Below are 17172 nucleotides of genomic sequence, written 5' to 3'. Positions count from 1 at the left end.
CTTCATTACCCATAATGCACTGCGGAACAACAGTACAAATGTGGATGATGATAACAAAGTACACCATGTCACCAGCGTCTTAGTGGTAACCATGGTAACAACATCAATCCTGTTTTCTTCACATTTTTAAAAACATTTTTTGAACAAAAGGAACAACATAATTCTATCTATCTATCTATCTATCACATTCCTTTGAACTGCTGCATGATGGACAGGAGATGCTCGCTGCGTTTCTGGATGCTACTCTGCTCTTCCTTCAGCTTCTCCTGCTCCTGCAACATCTCCTCCTGTGGACGAAAACCCATCCAATAGACAAACTGTTATACAATTTGAACCCTATTGATCATCTCTGTAAATTAAGAAGTCTGTGTTTTTTGAGAAATAAATGCACAGTTGAATAACAAATCTGTATAGGGAGCAGGCTGTAAGTGAAGCGCTAATTACTGACAACTTGCTCAACAGCAGTAAAGGACCCTCTCCCTTTTACAGGTGTGTTGTTGATGTCTGCATGTGTGTGTTCCTTGAAGGTGTGTGTGTGTGTGTGTGTGTTTACTGACTCGAAGTCTGCAGAGTTCCCGTCTCTCTCTGTCGTTCTCCTCAGCTCTTGCACGGAGCCATGCTTCATTCTGAGATCGATGCCTGTCCAGCATCTCCTGCAGCTCCTGACACACACACACACACACACACAGACACACAGACACACACGTAGATCATTATACTGTCAATACTACTACATAACAAATGAAGTCCATGACTTAAAGAAGCTTAATACTATTGGTATATCAGATATGAGCAAAATGTCTATATTGTGCATCATTGGATATTTAGGTCCACCTGTTGCTGTTGTTGTCTGCGTGCTTCGTAACTTTCTTTCTCTCTTTGCAGCAGAGCAGCAGCTTTAGCCAGCTCTGACTTCTCTCTGGAATAAAAGAGTGCATCAGTATTTTACAGGAGTTAAAACGATGGTGTAATGACATGAAGCAAACTAAACAAAGGTAAATACAAGTAAGCAAAAATGTACAAGTACCGATCCAGTTTCTGGAACTCCTGGTCCAGCAGAGTGAACGCTGTCTGGATCATCTTCATGGCCTGATCTCGTACTGCACTGAAGTCTCTGTGGACAAATACCTGAGGCAGGAAATATAAGACTGAATATGTTAGTGACTAGTATTCTAACCCCTCTTCCCTCTAGAGGTCCCCTACCTGCCATTTTCAAAGTAGGAAACTTGACTTTCATCTAATGCAATATGAGTGCAATTACATTTGCTCAAGCACCCTGCTGTACTGTAAGTGTGTGTTGTCACCTCATGTGCATTAGCTGCAGTGTTTCTTGGCAGGTTGAATGGAGCAGAATGACTCAGCTCATAGCGGACGTTGGGAACCTTTGTAGGAGTGAAGCTGTTGACAGTCAAAACCAAAATGAAACCCATGTGTTAAAACTGAGAGATGAGGCTCAAACGGAGCATGACTACAGACAGAAACTGCAGACCACGCGTATGAAATGATAAACACAGGTGTGTAGACCAGCTGCTGACCTGTGGCTGACACCCTGGAGGCCAAACTCTGACAGAATCTCCTTCATCACTGCAGAGAAAAAGTTGACTCACACAGTCAAGTGCTTTGTGTTAAGAACTAATTAAAGATGAAATGCAGTATTGGTTCATTCTTAGTCATATTCACCTTAAAGGTAGGGTAGGAGATTTCATTCTGATGCACTTTTTTGTTAAATTAGTGTAACTTCTCTTTACAATCCGATAGCAACCAATTAGGCAGTTTCGCGACGAAGAATATGAATCATCTGTGGAAGCTATAAAACACTAAAAACATCAGCCAATCCTGCGAGGCGCACCTGCGCGGAGGATTGGCTGGTTGTTACTCTCTTCCTGCTCTGCACGCACCAAAGAGGTACGTGCATGATGGCCGAAGTCACAGACTGGTTGGGAGGCGTGGCTTCGGGGTGAGCTCCGAGAGAAAGGGGCGTGTGTTTACTTTCACTTACTGGCTGACTGAGTTTTCAAAATCTCCTACCCTGCCTTTAAAGACCCTGTGACCTGTCCTCTGACAGGACAAACTTCACATACAGCTCTACCACCGTATGCTGCATCCATGAGACAGCTACACACCTGCTGTATTTCTCATACTAACTTGAAGTCCGCCTGCACTGCTGCACAGTGGATGGATGTTTGAGTAAACAGTCCAACTGACATTAAATTCCCTTTCCTCCAACCTCCGCTACAGATGTGGGCTCCAAATGTTATCTTGACATAGTTTCTTTCCAGAGTTCGTGGTTACATTTGTGCATGCACAGATGGTGCTTTTGCAGCAAGTGTAACCACGCAGACACCTGCGATCATCTTCTGATGACATTCACGCAGATGCAGGAAGTATTGATTGAGCTTTAGAATGAAGGAAATGTATATGTATGTATACCTTAGAGTAATATTCTGTATTCTGTACCTGGTTGTCTCTCTGAAGGGTTAATAAGTTTCATCACTTTCAGGTCATTAAAATCCTGTTCTTCGTTCTTCCCTCCAAACACATACAACTGTCAACAAGTCAAATACACAAGTATGTTATATAATTTATGACATGACCTTACATGAAAAAATCATAAAATGTTAATAGGTGTTCGGCAGCATGCTAACATGACTGTGGAGGATGAAGGCGGTGTGTCCGTGTCGGCGGGTTGGAGGAATCCCAACGTACAGCGGGAGCTTCCATTTCATCTTAGCTGGTGAGAATAAGACACACATGTGAGAAATATTTGGTCTGCAAACACGTGTAGACAAATCTGCAGCAACACACTCACCAATACTGAGCTTATGGATTTCATTGGATGATGTCACTGTGCCGTCTTCATTTACGCTTTTGCCTCCAAACAGGTAAATGTCCTGTATAGAAATTGAGAGCACTCGGGAAAATCATGAGAACAGCACATACATGCATAAAGACTTTTCTTCATGTCTTTTGGACATTATTTTTTGGATGTCTCATAGTCCTCTATCCCAGATATTTGTCTAAATTTCTTTTCTGGATGCCTTATAACTCACTTTTCCAGACATCTTATAGATGTATTTTTGACATCATATAGATGGAGTTTAACAGATGTTTTTATTTGGACATCAAAAAGAAATCTTTTCCAAGCGACTAAAAGACTTTTATTTTCTTGACAATGTGTGTGTACCTTATCATGGTGTGCAGTGAGTGTTTGTCCGCTGCAGGCTGCAGGTGATTCTCCTTTTACCTCCCATTGCTGCCACAGCAGGTTTTCTAAAAGCAAAATTAAATAAATAAATACATAGAAATTCAAAGGCATAACTGTCTGATGTTGGCATTTGTTCATTTTAAGTAAGGAACTTATTATATACCATTTACATAACACTTCACACTTCATTGTTGTTGATTGTATTAATGTGCTTTTGTTTTGTGTAACATGAACACAACATAATGTTGTTGTACAATTGTTTAAATTATGTTGTATTGCAAGCACAGGTCACATATTGGTGTATTTACCTGTATTAAGAACATACAGGTCTTTACAGAAGTCTCCTTCAGCTCCATAACCACCAAACATAAACACCTGCTGGTCAGCAACCTGAGCAAAACTCTGACCCCATCTACACACAAGGCAGAATCATGTGGTGCATGTCATACTTTGAAACAATAAAAAATCGGCCTCACAGGCTGTAATGTAAAACATAAAGACTAAAGAAGAAAGTGACTCACAAGGCAGGAGGCAAAGCTCCACTTGTTCTGACAGGCGTCCAGGTGAGGGAAACTAAAACAGAGCAGAGAGGAAGTCCACATCCGAATCTTGAGGCACAGTGCGGAACATTTTGACATAAATGAATAAACATTGTAACACTGATGTGTGCATTTGACCTGTGTTGAAGACCATGAGGTCATCTATCGGATTTCCCTCCAGAAAGCCTCCGTACACATAGATGTTGTCTCCGACAGCTACAGAGCTGTGTCTGAGGGCTCTGAGGGCCACACCACCGACTGAAAGGCTTTCCCAGGTCAGAGACACTGTTTTAAAATGGATCGGATTATTGTTTGGCTTTCAGTCAAAGAACAGCCAGAAAAACTACATACGACATTCTCACCTATATCAAAACTGTGGACCCCTGGGAGACATTCGGTGGCATCGCGGCTGGAGGCTCCTCCGAACAGATACAGCCTCCCTTTCACAACACTGAGAAGGAAATAAAACACAGCAGCGTGTCAGGTGTTCTTGTGTTATCTGCGGATACAAAAACATGCCTGCAAATGTGTGTTCAATGTTTTATGTCATATTATGTAAAGCACTCAGAGATGCATTCGTTTACCAGAGCGTATGTCCTTCTCTGGCAGGAGGAACCTCACCACTCTGAGGAATCTCCTCCCACATTACATCATCAGGAGTGACTGCAGACAAAAATACCAGATATGACTGTAAGTCACAACATCATGGATGTAAAACATGGACGATTCTGTGCACTTGTACCTGTTAGCATGTAGAAGTCATTGTAGTAAACACAACTGTCCTACATACATCAGAGGAGAAAGAAAATTAAAGATGACAAACACCCAGATTCCAATAAAAATCCACTGGTTGAAAATCACCTCTTGATTGATGGAGCAGGCTCCTCCGAAGAGAAAGGCAACGTTTCCTGCTACAGCTAAAGCATGGCCATGTCTGTAAGATGAAAAAAGGAGCGCAAACACATCTGTTGGAGTTTGATTCCTTAATGGCATAATGTAAAGGCAACAAAGCTGTTGACGAGGAGCAAACACCAAAGTAAGGGGCAGCAGTGGCTCAGTGGTAGAGCAGGGTTGTCCAATAACCGGAAGGTTGGTGGTTCGATCTCAACTCCTCCCTAGTCACTGTTGTGTGTCCTTGGGCAAGGCACTTTACCCGCATAGCTTCCAGTGTACTCACTGGTGTATGGCGCTCTTTGCGATTTCCCCATTGTGGGACTAATAAAGGTTTCTTAAGTAACAAAATCAGTGGGAGCATTAAAAACATCTTAAAAACAACACAACTCACCTGGGACTCGGACTCTCCCCCCTCATCTCTTTTTCCAGCCAGTGACCACTGGCTAATGCCATCTTCACGTCTGACTCCACACCACACACACAAACATACACACAGTGTGAATGGATCATTTCACCTGTAGGTGACGCTACAGCAGCACAATAACACAACTTCAGGATAACGTGAGCCGGATAGAGTCTACCTGTTGGAATTTATCTCCGTCAGGAAGTTGGCGTCTTTGTTTCCTACTGCTGATGTGGTTTTATTGAAGCAGCATTAGGCAGCAGATGAGTCATCTCAGCTCTCAGCTACGAGTGCTGTCCTCTGTGTCTCAGCTTACAGGTAAGCTACACGCCTCCCTCTCTGTAGGTACAGCTGTTTCCAGGCAACACCTCCAAACACAGCGGCTCATTTGACATGGCACAGCTGAATACACCGAATAAAATCATCACCATCACCGACACAACCTATGCTATATACAGATATAATGATAAGGCCATTAAATCCTGTACTATCATGTGATGCGTTCACCAGTGCATTTTTTTCCTTTTATTTAAGGATGGGGCTTTACTGACACCATCTTCATCAATCACTGTCATTTACTTAAAATGTATTGCAGTACAAAACCCATCAGCTGCAATGAAACTATGTAATGTGGTGTGTGGCTGAAAATAGACACACAGGCATGCAGTTATTAGCAAGGACAACAGAGGGCGACAAACTCACAGTGTAAAGGAAACAGGACAGAGAGCCAAGAGAGAGGAGGCTTGCTTGTGTGTGTGTGTGTGTGTGTGCTTTTTTTTTTTTTTTTTTTTTTTACAGATAACATGTAGACCACTGATACTCACCATGTCCCCAGTGCAGGCATCAAAAATGAAGTCACTACAGTGCTTAGCAAGTGTCTAGAGTGTGGACACATTTCCACTTAATTTCATAGACCATCAAAAATTGAAAAAATAAATGTATTTTTATGGCTTAATGTGGTGGTGCTGAGAGATGGAGAAATAAAATACAATGATTTTCATGTGAATATAAGAAAAGGGATCCTACATGTTGACAATGGTCAGTGTCAACACATTGCCTGCCAGTGAATATGTTTCAGGAGATACCAGATTTTTGTGCCAATACGACGAATCAATGACTGCATAATATGTTAAAGATGGTCTAAAAGTGTTTTTATTTGTGAATCTCAGAATTCTGGGAGGAGAAAAAGAGATTTAAGTCAGAAGTTTATATTATAGTGATGCTCTGAGAAGCGAGACCCCGCGTCCTCTGAGAGACCACAGAAAGGTCAAATCTTTCTTTTTATGACCCACACAGGATGAAACGGTGGCAGCTTCAAAGATCAACTCTGGTTCTGTGAACTGAGTCTCTCCTGATTGATGATGTAAGGAAGACGGTGGGTCACGTTTCCCTGTCACCACTCTGATTTAATATCATGTTTTATTCACACACACACACACACACACACACACACACACACACACACACACACACACACACACACACACACACACGTGCACGTGCACGCATTACCACAGCCGCCCACACGTGATCTTCCTGTCCTCGTGCCACCGTCAAACCACCGGAATGAAGAATTATTTTCAAAATAAAAACCCACCATGTTGGCTAAACCTTGAATAGGCTGCAATTATTTTCAGTCTGATTGTGAAAGTCTCTGAGTCAAGCCTTTGGGCAGATTTCGAATTATCTATGAGGAATAAAGGTTGTTCCACAGTGTTTTTGTTTTGTTTTGTTTTGTTTTGTTTTGCATTAAATACTTTTACTGCGAAGGCGGGATTTCAGGCGGGAAGTGAATGCGTCGGGTACCTGCGAAAGGGATGTTGTGAGTCCGCTGTATGTGATGTCATCTTTATAAATCAAACGCACCCTGTCTGGACTGGTCTATGGTCCATGTTCTGCATCATGGACGGTCATTTCAGACCGGTTCGGTTCTGTAAAAGCCGTATGGGATCGAAGCACACAGCGAAAAGAGTGCATCAAGCTCAGCTGATGAGACCGGAAGAACGAGTTGGCTTTCAAAATAAATAGTAAAAGCACGTTTCTATAAAAAGAGAATATTTCAGGTTATTGTCAGACTGTGGCAGATTAAATTTACGCGGTAACGTCATTTTGTAACCAAACCATAAACTGCTGAAGTTGGCTGTATAGATGAATAAAATCTACTCAGCTCAACAAATATGTAACAAAGAGTATAAACTAAGACAATACGTGTAAATGTGGGTTTTAAATATATTAGGGTACACTAGCCTATGTTATTGTTGACCTATGAAAGACAAAACACCAATACCTGGGATCTTGAATAATGATTAATTGAATAAAATATATATTCACAGAACCTTTCACAACAAAGAAATTAGTATTGATGAGAACTGAGAGCCTGTTCAGCTAACAAGCTCGTTCATCTACAGATGACGTGTTGTTAGGCAAAATAAATCAACGTAAACGTTTTCTCTTTAAAAATATTGCGACAATAATAATCGAGTTATTAATGTAAAGCTGAGGACAAATATTTCTGGCAGTGCAGGTTAAGCATGTCGGATTTGCGCACATCACCCTTTTATTCTGAAAAGAACCAAAGCCGGAAGTTCCTCCCTGCCTCAGTCTAACTTGACGGTGTCAGGGAGCTTAGGGTCCAAGCTGCGGACTGTGTGACTGAACCTGACGGCGGATCTACCGGGAGACAGAGTGGATGTTATCTATCACGGTTTATATTTTTGTTATTACCCGTTAGCTCGGTTCAGCCTCTTCGAGGCTTTATCAAGGAGGCATCCTGGAAGCAGCCGGAGAACCGCGGATATCTACGCGGCATGGATGCTTCGTGACCCGCGGCAGATGTGAAGAGATGGCGGGGGAGCCTCCGGCGACCACCGGCCGAGTGGTGCTGGTCAAGAAGATCATCATGAAGGACGGGGCAGCGGTGGGTGGACAGCCCGCCATTTTATTATACACTTTTCAACATGTAGCCTACCAATGTTTGTTTAATTATGGGGAATTATACTTTTTTTTTGTACTAAATTGTGCGCGTTGAATGGCTGCATTCATTTGAGTTCAACCACACACTGTAAAACTATGGTACACACGTTATATACGCGGTAATTTCCGTATATAAATAAATAAAACGGGCCCTTATGTGTATGACATAACAGTGTAGGCCTGTTAATACATGTGACGTACGCCTCTATAATAAATTCTGCGTTGCTTGAAAAGCGGACATTTTGTAATTTACAAACAAAAACGTATAGCTAGACCTTTAAAGCCGTTACAATATATTTATGTGAAGGACACTGTGATAGAACTGCGATGATGTCACATATGATTAAAAAAAAGAATGAATCCATCGAAAGTAACGAGCCCGAACAGAGCAGGTCTGGTCCAAAATGGCTGAGCGGTTCTGCTGGAGGTGAGCACCGTGTAATGGAGCCGCAGCAGAGCCGCAGACGGCTCGGCTTAGTGCGATGCTGATGTGGTCAGGATGGATCCATTATCTGTTACATAACAGCTCCCTGCCTGGAACACAGCCAGGGCGGCAGAGACTGCAGATTCAACAGCGTCCATTTTAACATCCTTCATCAAAACAAAAAACAAAAACACATTTAGATGGCGACGATTGAAAAACACCCGGCAGAAATATAATATCAGAAAAACAGAAATTTAAAGGAACTTTATCTATAAGGTTGATAAACGTGTTGCTGCATTTTCTGATTACATTGTTTATTGTTTTATTGTAAAGTTTTTAATCTTTAGATTTTCAAGTGAAATATTTTTTTTAAATAATCTGAATTAGGGTATTGATCAGTAAATTAATGTTTTTCCTCTGGTAAATCGGGGTGACTACAGAAAGCCGATAGGCCTTTATGATCAGACCTCAACCATTCATTCAGCAAGACAAACATGGTGACTCACTGAGATACAACAGATTTGTGTAGTCTCTGACCCAAAGCAGGACTCAAAGGCCTGGTATACATCACAGGTATATTGGTGTTTGAGTTAGGCCAATCTAAAAACATGTTTTATGGATCATAATACAGAACAATACAGAACGATGGGTATGTTGTAATCACACTGTTTGATGGTGAGTTGCTAAGCTGGAAAGTCAATTAGCAGTGACATCATCATTTTTTTTCCTTTTCAGTACAGTAACTATAACAACCATCCCAGCATGGCAGCTTTTATGTTTCTTATGCTGTCATCAGCTGATCAATATGCTCATTGCTAGGTTTGTCATATCAGTCATCACTATTAAACAAAGCAGTTTCCCTCATTTTTAAGTACTGAATTTGGCAAATGTGCCTTTATCCAGATTCATTTTTGTACCTTAGTAAATGCTGCTAACAGAGTCAGTAATTGTCTGCCAACCAACAGAACATGATGTCTTGCTCATAATACACCAGTCAAAAAGCAAAAATGGGAAAAAAATTATGATGAAAAATTATGGTCCAAAAAAATCTGAAAGTGAAACTAGTCTGAAGCCCTGCAATGACCCTCTTTTAATATGAGAGTGAAATTAAGGGTGCAGAAGAGCAGCAAAGGTCAACTCATTATCTAACTAGATTTAAATCTGTGTTAGTAGAACCTGTTATTATTCGGGCTAAAGATAGAAAATGGTCCTAAATCCTGTGTATGTGTGTCAGTAGGTTGATTATCATTTCACATGCTCCACTTTTGATAATTGCTCTGTTTTCAGAAGATGTCTGTTCATATCTGTTCTGTGCATTCTCCTATGAAATGGTCTCAGCTACAGGTTGAATAGACACGGCTGGTACTTCATGGCAAGAAGCAACAGAAGTACAAATATGATCAAAAAATAAATCCAGATGTCATCTCTGAAAGTCATCTCTGCTCTTAATAACATCTATATGTGGCCCACTGCAATGTAGTATTTATGAGAAATAAACTATGTTGCTGCTGGTCTCTCTGTCAGTAGAAGAAAAGCGTCAGGAGTGGAAGCTGATTCTAAATAATCTGATTTTCCTAATGCTTGGAAGTGCTTTGTTATCATAACACTAGCTCACCTCATCCTCTGCCTGAGCAGCAGGTTTCATAAATGACTATTTACAAACACCCTCTGGAGCCACATCTTTGCATGTCATGTGATGATTTAGTTTCAATTTATGTAGTAGTTTATGAAAAGTGAGCCCAAGCAAAGATAATCCTTTAAATGTTACAGTTTTACAATTTCAGTTAAAAATGGAGACCAACAACTACTTACTATGATTAAGTGTATGTTTTATTGATGTTCATTTCAAAATGCAACTGTGTTTATAACGTGTGTGCTGTGTTTTGTTTTTCAGCTCCAGCAGGGCATTGGCAGGCCCAGCGTGTATCATGCAGTGGTGGTCATCTTCCTGGAGTTCTTTGCTTGGGGTTTACTCACCACGCCTATGCTCACTGTGAGTAACACTGTATGCTGGTGGGAATGTGATGTTTTATGTCATTCTAAGCTACTAAATGAGTTCTGAAAATCCAATCCAAAGAGATTTTGCACGGAATTCCTTTGTATTAAAAGGGGATTCACTGGCATTTAATCCACAATTTAATCTGTTGAGGTGTAATTTGAAATTTTATTACATTATGGTAGATCTCAGTGACTGGAACAACATGCACCTGTTATGTTTTGATTTTACAGATAATATTGCTCCTTTTTTGTAGGTTTTACATGAAACCTTTCCACAGCACACATTCCTAATGAACGGACTCATCCAGGGTGTGAAGGTAAGAACTTCAGCTGCTCACCAGTGACTCAGATCTAGAATTTATTAATCATCTTTCATTTAATGTTAGATGCTGTTTCGTGTAAAATTGAATGGCATAGCTATTGTATTTCACTGTTGCAGACACATTTTACATCAGTTATGGTTATTTATATCGTCACTTACTCTGCCTCTTTTTCTAAAGGGTCTGCTGTCCTTCATGTCTGCTCCTCTGATTGGTGCGTTATCGGACGTATGGGGCAGGCGGTCCTTCCTTTTGGTCACTGTATTCTTCACCTGTGCTCCAATCCCTCTGATGAGGCTCAGCCCCTGGTGGGTATCATCATTCTATCAAAATAGAGAGATACAGGCAAAACATTAACATGAAGTCCAATTTTCAGTCTTCCTTCAATTAAAGTACCTGAACAGAACAGTTAGAGTAATCTAAGTTCTCCTCAAATTCAACCAAACTGCCTATAACAGATGTTGTTTTCACCCTTTCGTCGCCCAGGTGGTACTTCGCCATGATCTCCATGTCTGGCGCTTTTTCTGTCACCTTCTCAGTCATCTTTGCCTATGTGGCTGATGTGACGGAGGAAAGAGAGAGGAGTACAGCCTATGGTCTGGTAAGGACCCCTGATTGTAACCAGAATATTGTATGACATCACTTAGTGTTCTAATCGTCTCAAAATGACCTCAAACTGTCAGACAGACAGCTGTAGTGATGATGGTGGTGTTGAATTGCTGACACAGAATCGGGAACCTAAGAAGAAGAAAAAGAAATGGACATGTCAGCTTAATTGCAGCGGAGACATCAGATCAGAACAGAGAAATACATTTCTTATGTATTAATCCTTGGAAAAAGATTTAACATCCTTTAGATGAAAAAGTGATACAATAACAATATCCCCTTTATACATTCTGACAAACAGTAGCTGGCCAGCACTAGGCCTCTTTCTTTGACTTCCTTTTGAAAAAGACAAGATAGCATCATGAGAAATGGTTCACATTGTTGATACAGTTACGTATCTACCATGTGACTAGTCTGGCTGAAATTCATCCTTTCTGTCTTCCTAACTCTCTAGGTGTCGGCCACCTTTGCAGCCAGTCTGGTGACGAGTCCAGCTATCGGTGCTTACTTGTCGGCCTGGTATGGAGACAACCTGGTGGTCCTGGTGGCTACGCTGATTGCTTTGGCTGACATCTGTTTCATCCTGCTTGCTGTCCCTGAATCTCTGCCAGACAAAATGAGGCTCAACACCTGGGGAGCACCCATCTCCTGGGAGCAGGCTGACCCTTTTGCTGTCAGTACCTTATCATTTACATCACAGTATCTGAATAGGTGGTGAGATAATGAGCTCGTAGCAGATCGCTCTGTTTCTCTTAAGTATTTGATTCTCTTCTCTGTTTTTGGACACAGTATGTAGAGTAGAGACATGGGCGTAGGCGCCTCAGTGTTCCTCAACACAGTAACATTACTTTAATAATGCTATAAGATTGCTGTCTAAATGGAAGCCTACTATTAGGAAATTAGATATGAGTCATTTGCACTTTACAGACGTTTGCCCTTTGTGTCACACTGTCTGACAGAGCTGGTGTTGTATTTTCTGTCTGTCTTTTCTCCTCCAGTCTCTGAGGAAGGTGGGTCAGGACCCAACAGTCTTGCTGATCTGTATCACCGTTTTCCTGTCTTACCTGCCTGAGGCTGGCCAGTACTCCAGCTTCTTCCTTTACCTGAGACAGGTGAGACACACTGCCGCCTAATGCACCATTTTCCCAGGAATACTAGCAGTATGCTTGTAGGATCACTATGTTTGCTATGACTGCCTTTTGAGATTTGCAAAAGAAGTTGTATCCATAGATTGCCAGATGATGGTAGTTATTTCTTCAGACTGCCCACAAGGGTGAGCAAACAGGATTTTATGTTTATGTAGGAGAATACTGATGGATTGAGTTGTGTGAAAGGCCATGGGTTGCGGTATGGATCCTTGATCTGCCATAGCTTCCTGGCAGATTCTGAGGGAAAGCCCTGCTATGAAGAGCATGGTGACAGAAGTTTTGAAGGTTGTTACAGATGTTTAAATAGTTTGTATGTGTCAGCATTCTATGACTTGATTAGTCGGTCTTGGTCTTCTATGGTTGAAGCAGAGGAAATGATCAGATAGGTTCTGGACTTGTTAGAGGGCTGAGGTGGCATGTGATGAGGAGGTAAACCTTCAAGCACAGTGGACTAACACTGATTCTTGGGTATTTTCCAAGTGGTTGGACATACTTTGTAGAAGGAATCAACTATAACAAGATTGTTGTTGCGGATTTGAATGTAGTCGACAGGGTAGCACAGCAGGGCACATGGTGATCCTCTGTCTAAGGATGGATAGTTTAGGTTTATGTTGGCCAATTTCAGGAAGTTAAATGACTAACTGCAGTGTAATGAGCCACTACATTTTATTCATGGTTACTGAGCCTGTGTATCTACAGATTCTCCTCCCTGAGTGGAGTTCACAAGAAGAGAATCATTGTTTGTACCGGTAACTTCTACAGGTGGTCGATCTACCATGGGAGAAACATCCAAAGGTTGTAATTGCGGGGGAAGGTGAGCGATCAGAATCGAATGGTGTAGAAAGAATAATGTTTGGAAATAGATGGGACTACAAGATGTTCTGCTGGAGTCATGCTGAAGAAATCCTCATCAGATGGGGTGAGGGACAAGAGATCCATGTTAAACACAACTGAGGACAGGTGAGCCGTTTTATTCTACCATGTATGTGCAGATACATATTTGGTTTGCAAAAAGGCATTCTGGGGATCCATACACGGGAAACAAAAGATGTGGCAGGAAGGAGTGAGTGAGGTGTGGTCCTGCTTTTGACCATTGTTCATATTTACGCTGATGATGCCATCTTGTCTTAGTAATGCAAAAAAATAAGGCTGTTAGATAATCAGATAGATATTCCTGGGAAAAATGTATTTTTAACAACCTACATACTAAAACGCTATGTGTTGTCTTGAAAAGAAACAGTAATAAAAATATTTTCTGTCTCTTTCTCCAGGTCATAAACTTCTCATCCACAACCATTGCAGTTTTTATAGGAGTGGTGGGCATCTTGTCCATTGTAGCACAGGTAACTCATACAAATGCTTTATAGGGCATTTAGATCTTTTTTCAGCTATTTAAATGCATTTTATCATTAATGAAACATTTTCAGAATGTAACACCTTTTTCTCTTCTCTGTTCCTAGACACTCTTTCTCACTCTGCTGATGAGGACTCTAGGTAATAAAAATACTGTCCTGCTGGGTTTGGGCTTCCAGATCCTTCAGCTTGCCTGGTATGGCTTCGGATCAGATCCATGGTGAGACCTCAGTGTGTCTGTGTGCGTAGCAACACAGTTAGTCGTGTGCTTTCTGATTTTTTTTTTGTTGATTTATTGGCAGAAGTTGAAAATTTTAAGCCACATTTCATGTCCTCTGAACAGGATATAAAGAGTAGAATACTAAGAAAGTCCAAAGGTTCCCAGCCTAAGGCTTTCTTTGTAATGTTATTTCTTTCAGTTCACTGTCATACATACTCACCTTTATCATATGTGTGTCTGTGTATGTGAACAGGATGATGTGGGCGGCTGGTGCTGTAGCAGCAATGTCCTCCATCACCTTCCCAGCAGTCTCTGCTCTGGTGTCTCAGTCTGCTGATCCCGATAAACAAGGTGACAAATTAAACTTCTTTCTTTGCTTAATCGGATCAATAGATCCGTGTGATGATTTTTCAGATAGAACTCACCCAACCAGGCAGTGGATCCACTTCCAGTGAAACTTATTAGCAGATCAGTGTTCACATTTTGTCAGCAGTAACGCTGTGTCTTCAGTACCCTGACCTGCATCTTCTCCCTGCAGGTGTGGTCCAGGGGATGATCACAGGGATCAGAGGTCTGTGTAATGGTCTGGGTCCGGCTCTGTATGGATTTGTCTTCTTCCTGTTCAACGTTGAGCTTAACACCATGGACCCCATCCAGGGAGACTACAACATCGACCCCCTGCCTCAGCACAGTCCCACTGAGGTAGCGAACATTTGATTCATTTTACACCATATTTGCATACAGCAGAAACAAATGGCTTTACGATAGATATGTAGGATGTAAATTTACCTGCAGAATGTTTTATCTCTCCGCCTCCTGCTGGGGTGCACCTTGTGTCTGGTCAATGAAAACTAAAACAAGTGATCTCTCCTCTTTCTCAGCATGCACTCATTCCCGGCCCGCCCTTCCTACTGGGGGCGTGCACCGTGGTCATCGCCTTTCTTGTCGCCCTTTTTATTCCTGAGAAGCCCTCTTGCTCCTCCTCTTCCTCCCAGCTGTCCCTTAGTGACAAGCCTCGCCCAGACAGCAAAGACTCAATGTCCTCATTGGCCGGCGTCCACATTAACACGCCCCTCCCAGGCAGCGATGAGGAAAGCCCTCCAACCGCCAGTGACGAGGACTTTGAGCCACTGCTGCAGGACAGCATCGTTTGATTGATTGACAGTTTGTGTCAAAAACAAAGAACACATTTTTGTTGCCACACGGCAGAACTAAGTGTACTTTTATTGTCAGAAGATTGTGAGAAGCAGCAAGAAGCTCTGACTGCATCGTGTCTTTGCTAGAAGGTGGGACTTGTCTTCACTGACCAGGGGAAGAAGACGTAACATCTTCTGACCAATAAGGTTGTTTCTTTAATGAGAGGAGAGAGCAAAGAGCTGCAAATAAGATGTCATCGGACTGAAGAGGAGGGGCTCGTCCACCAACTTTAAAGGAACCCATCATTTGACTGACAAGAGAAGGAGCCAAAAGGGTTTTTTTTTTTTAAACTGAAGGGTGGTGCTGGGACTTAACAGATTTTCATGGAAGGATTTTGTTCATCTTTAAGCTTGAAGTTGTTGATTGTTTCACAAAAAAAGGTGTTTTTGCCTTCAGCTGTATCATTTTAAAGCTGTATTTTAATGCTGTGTTCTATTGGGTTATTGTACATGTCTGCAACAGTTTTATGGCAGCCAAAACATCATATTGATTTATACTCTTGTATTGTTGTTTAAGAAAAGTATTTTTATTCTTTTAAAGTGCACAGTATCTATGAGCTAACTAGGTATGAATGTGACAAACCGAGGGATGCATCAACCACCTGAAATCCAACATAATAAAACTTTTTTTATTTTCTTAACAGAACTACAAAGCGGACAAAAATTAAGAAGAACAAAATAATCTATACAGAGAACCACCTCACCTTTTTATTATACCAGTTAGTATGTGTTTGTCACTCTACCTCACATGAGTGTTGTTTTTTTTTTCTTAACAAAACCACAACCTGAATTTACTGTCCATCGTTTGTGTTTTATTTTTATATCAAAGTCACTTTATGAAAGTGCTGCTGGCAGTGGGGAATCCTCACAGCACCAATAGAAGTTTTATGTTTAATAAAAATCACATCGCCTTTTTGGCCCTTCTTCTATTTAAAGTCAAGCTGGGTGCTCGGACCTCAGTATACATTCTTGCAAATATTCATTTTATTACAAAAATGTTGCTGATGTGAGTTTTTTTCCTGTCAGCAGCAATACTCCTGTGAATGAACGTATACTTAAAGCAGGAGACAGATTTTATGAGAGTTTTAGCAAATACTTAGAATTATGCTGAAGATGTTTAAAAGTATATAACTGGCACAGAGTGTACATAGTTACTTGCTTTATGACCTTAAAATGTAAATGTACATGTGAATGATATTATGGTTTGTAAATAATGTAAGTGAAGTGTGGGATTGGCTTGCTTGTTGTTGTTATTATCAAGGTTGTTGTTTGTGTAGCTCAGTGACACGGGTACAGCTCATTTTCATGTTTTCATGACTATGAGACAGACAGCCCCTCTTCACATGCACACTCTTATCCTGGTAACCAGTATTATTCTGACATGACTTCATACAGAACATCATCTTTAAATGAAATTCAGTGGTGCTGAAATAAAATCTACTTATCCATTACAGGTTCTGATTTCTCCTATTTTCTAGGTGGTTCATCAAGAAATTTCATTTCATGATGACTGATAATGTATTTTTTGTAGTATGTTTGCAGATTACATGGAGGATATTAGTGTGTGTGAATAATCTGAGCTGCACCTGCTCAGCACAGCAACAGCAGCAAAATCTGACTCAGTACAGTGTAAATATTGTACATGGATTGGATGTCTACATGTGAAGAAATGAGATGTACATGCAGTTCACTGTAAATATATGTTGTCTGTTGTCTTGTCTGGAAGACAATTGTTGGTTATTAGAAATTAAAACAGTACAACACTTGATATCTGCATAAATAATGTAATTTTTTTGCCCAAAGCTCGATGGTGGTGGAAACATATTGTATACTAGTGTAATCACCAAGATCATCTCAAAACAGATGCGTTTGTGCTCATTGAAGTTTGTCACT

The 17172-nt window shown here is 41.1% G+C and overlaps 1 protein-coding gene across 1 annotated transcript; it reads left to right on the top strand.

The window, feature by feature from the left end:
- Window positions 1-7661: 7661 nt before the first annotated feature.
- Window positions 7662-17047, top strand: mfsd14ba (major facilitator superfamily domain containing 14Ba). Its single transcript, XM_028417487.1, has 12 exons — window positions 7662-7958; window positions 10333-10431; window positions 10691-10753; window positions 10937-11064; window positions 11243-11357; window positions 11817-12035; window positions 12361-12474; window positions 13782-13853; window positions 13971-14083; window positions 14337-14434; window positions 14622-14785; window positions 14965-17047. Exons 1-12 carry the CDS (start codon window positions 7884-7886, stop codon window positions 15235-15237), a joined length of 1533 nt encoding a protein of 510 aa, XP_028273288.1. The 5' UTR covers window positions 7662-7883; the 3' UTR covers window positions 15238-17047.
- Window positions 17048-17172: the final 125 nt, after the last annotated feature.

Source organism: Parambassis ranga, chromosome 12 (assembly GCF_900634625.1).
Source record: "Parambassis ranga chromosome 12, fParRan2.1, whole genome shotgun sequence".
Classification (NCBI taxonomy): Eukaryota; Metazoa; Chordata; class Actinopteri; family Ambassidae; genus Parambassis; species Parambassis ranga.
This window is presented reverse-complemented; position numbering and strand designations above follow the sequence as displayed.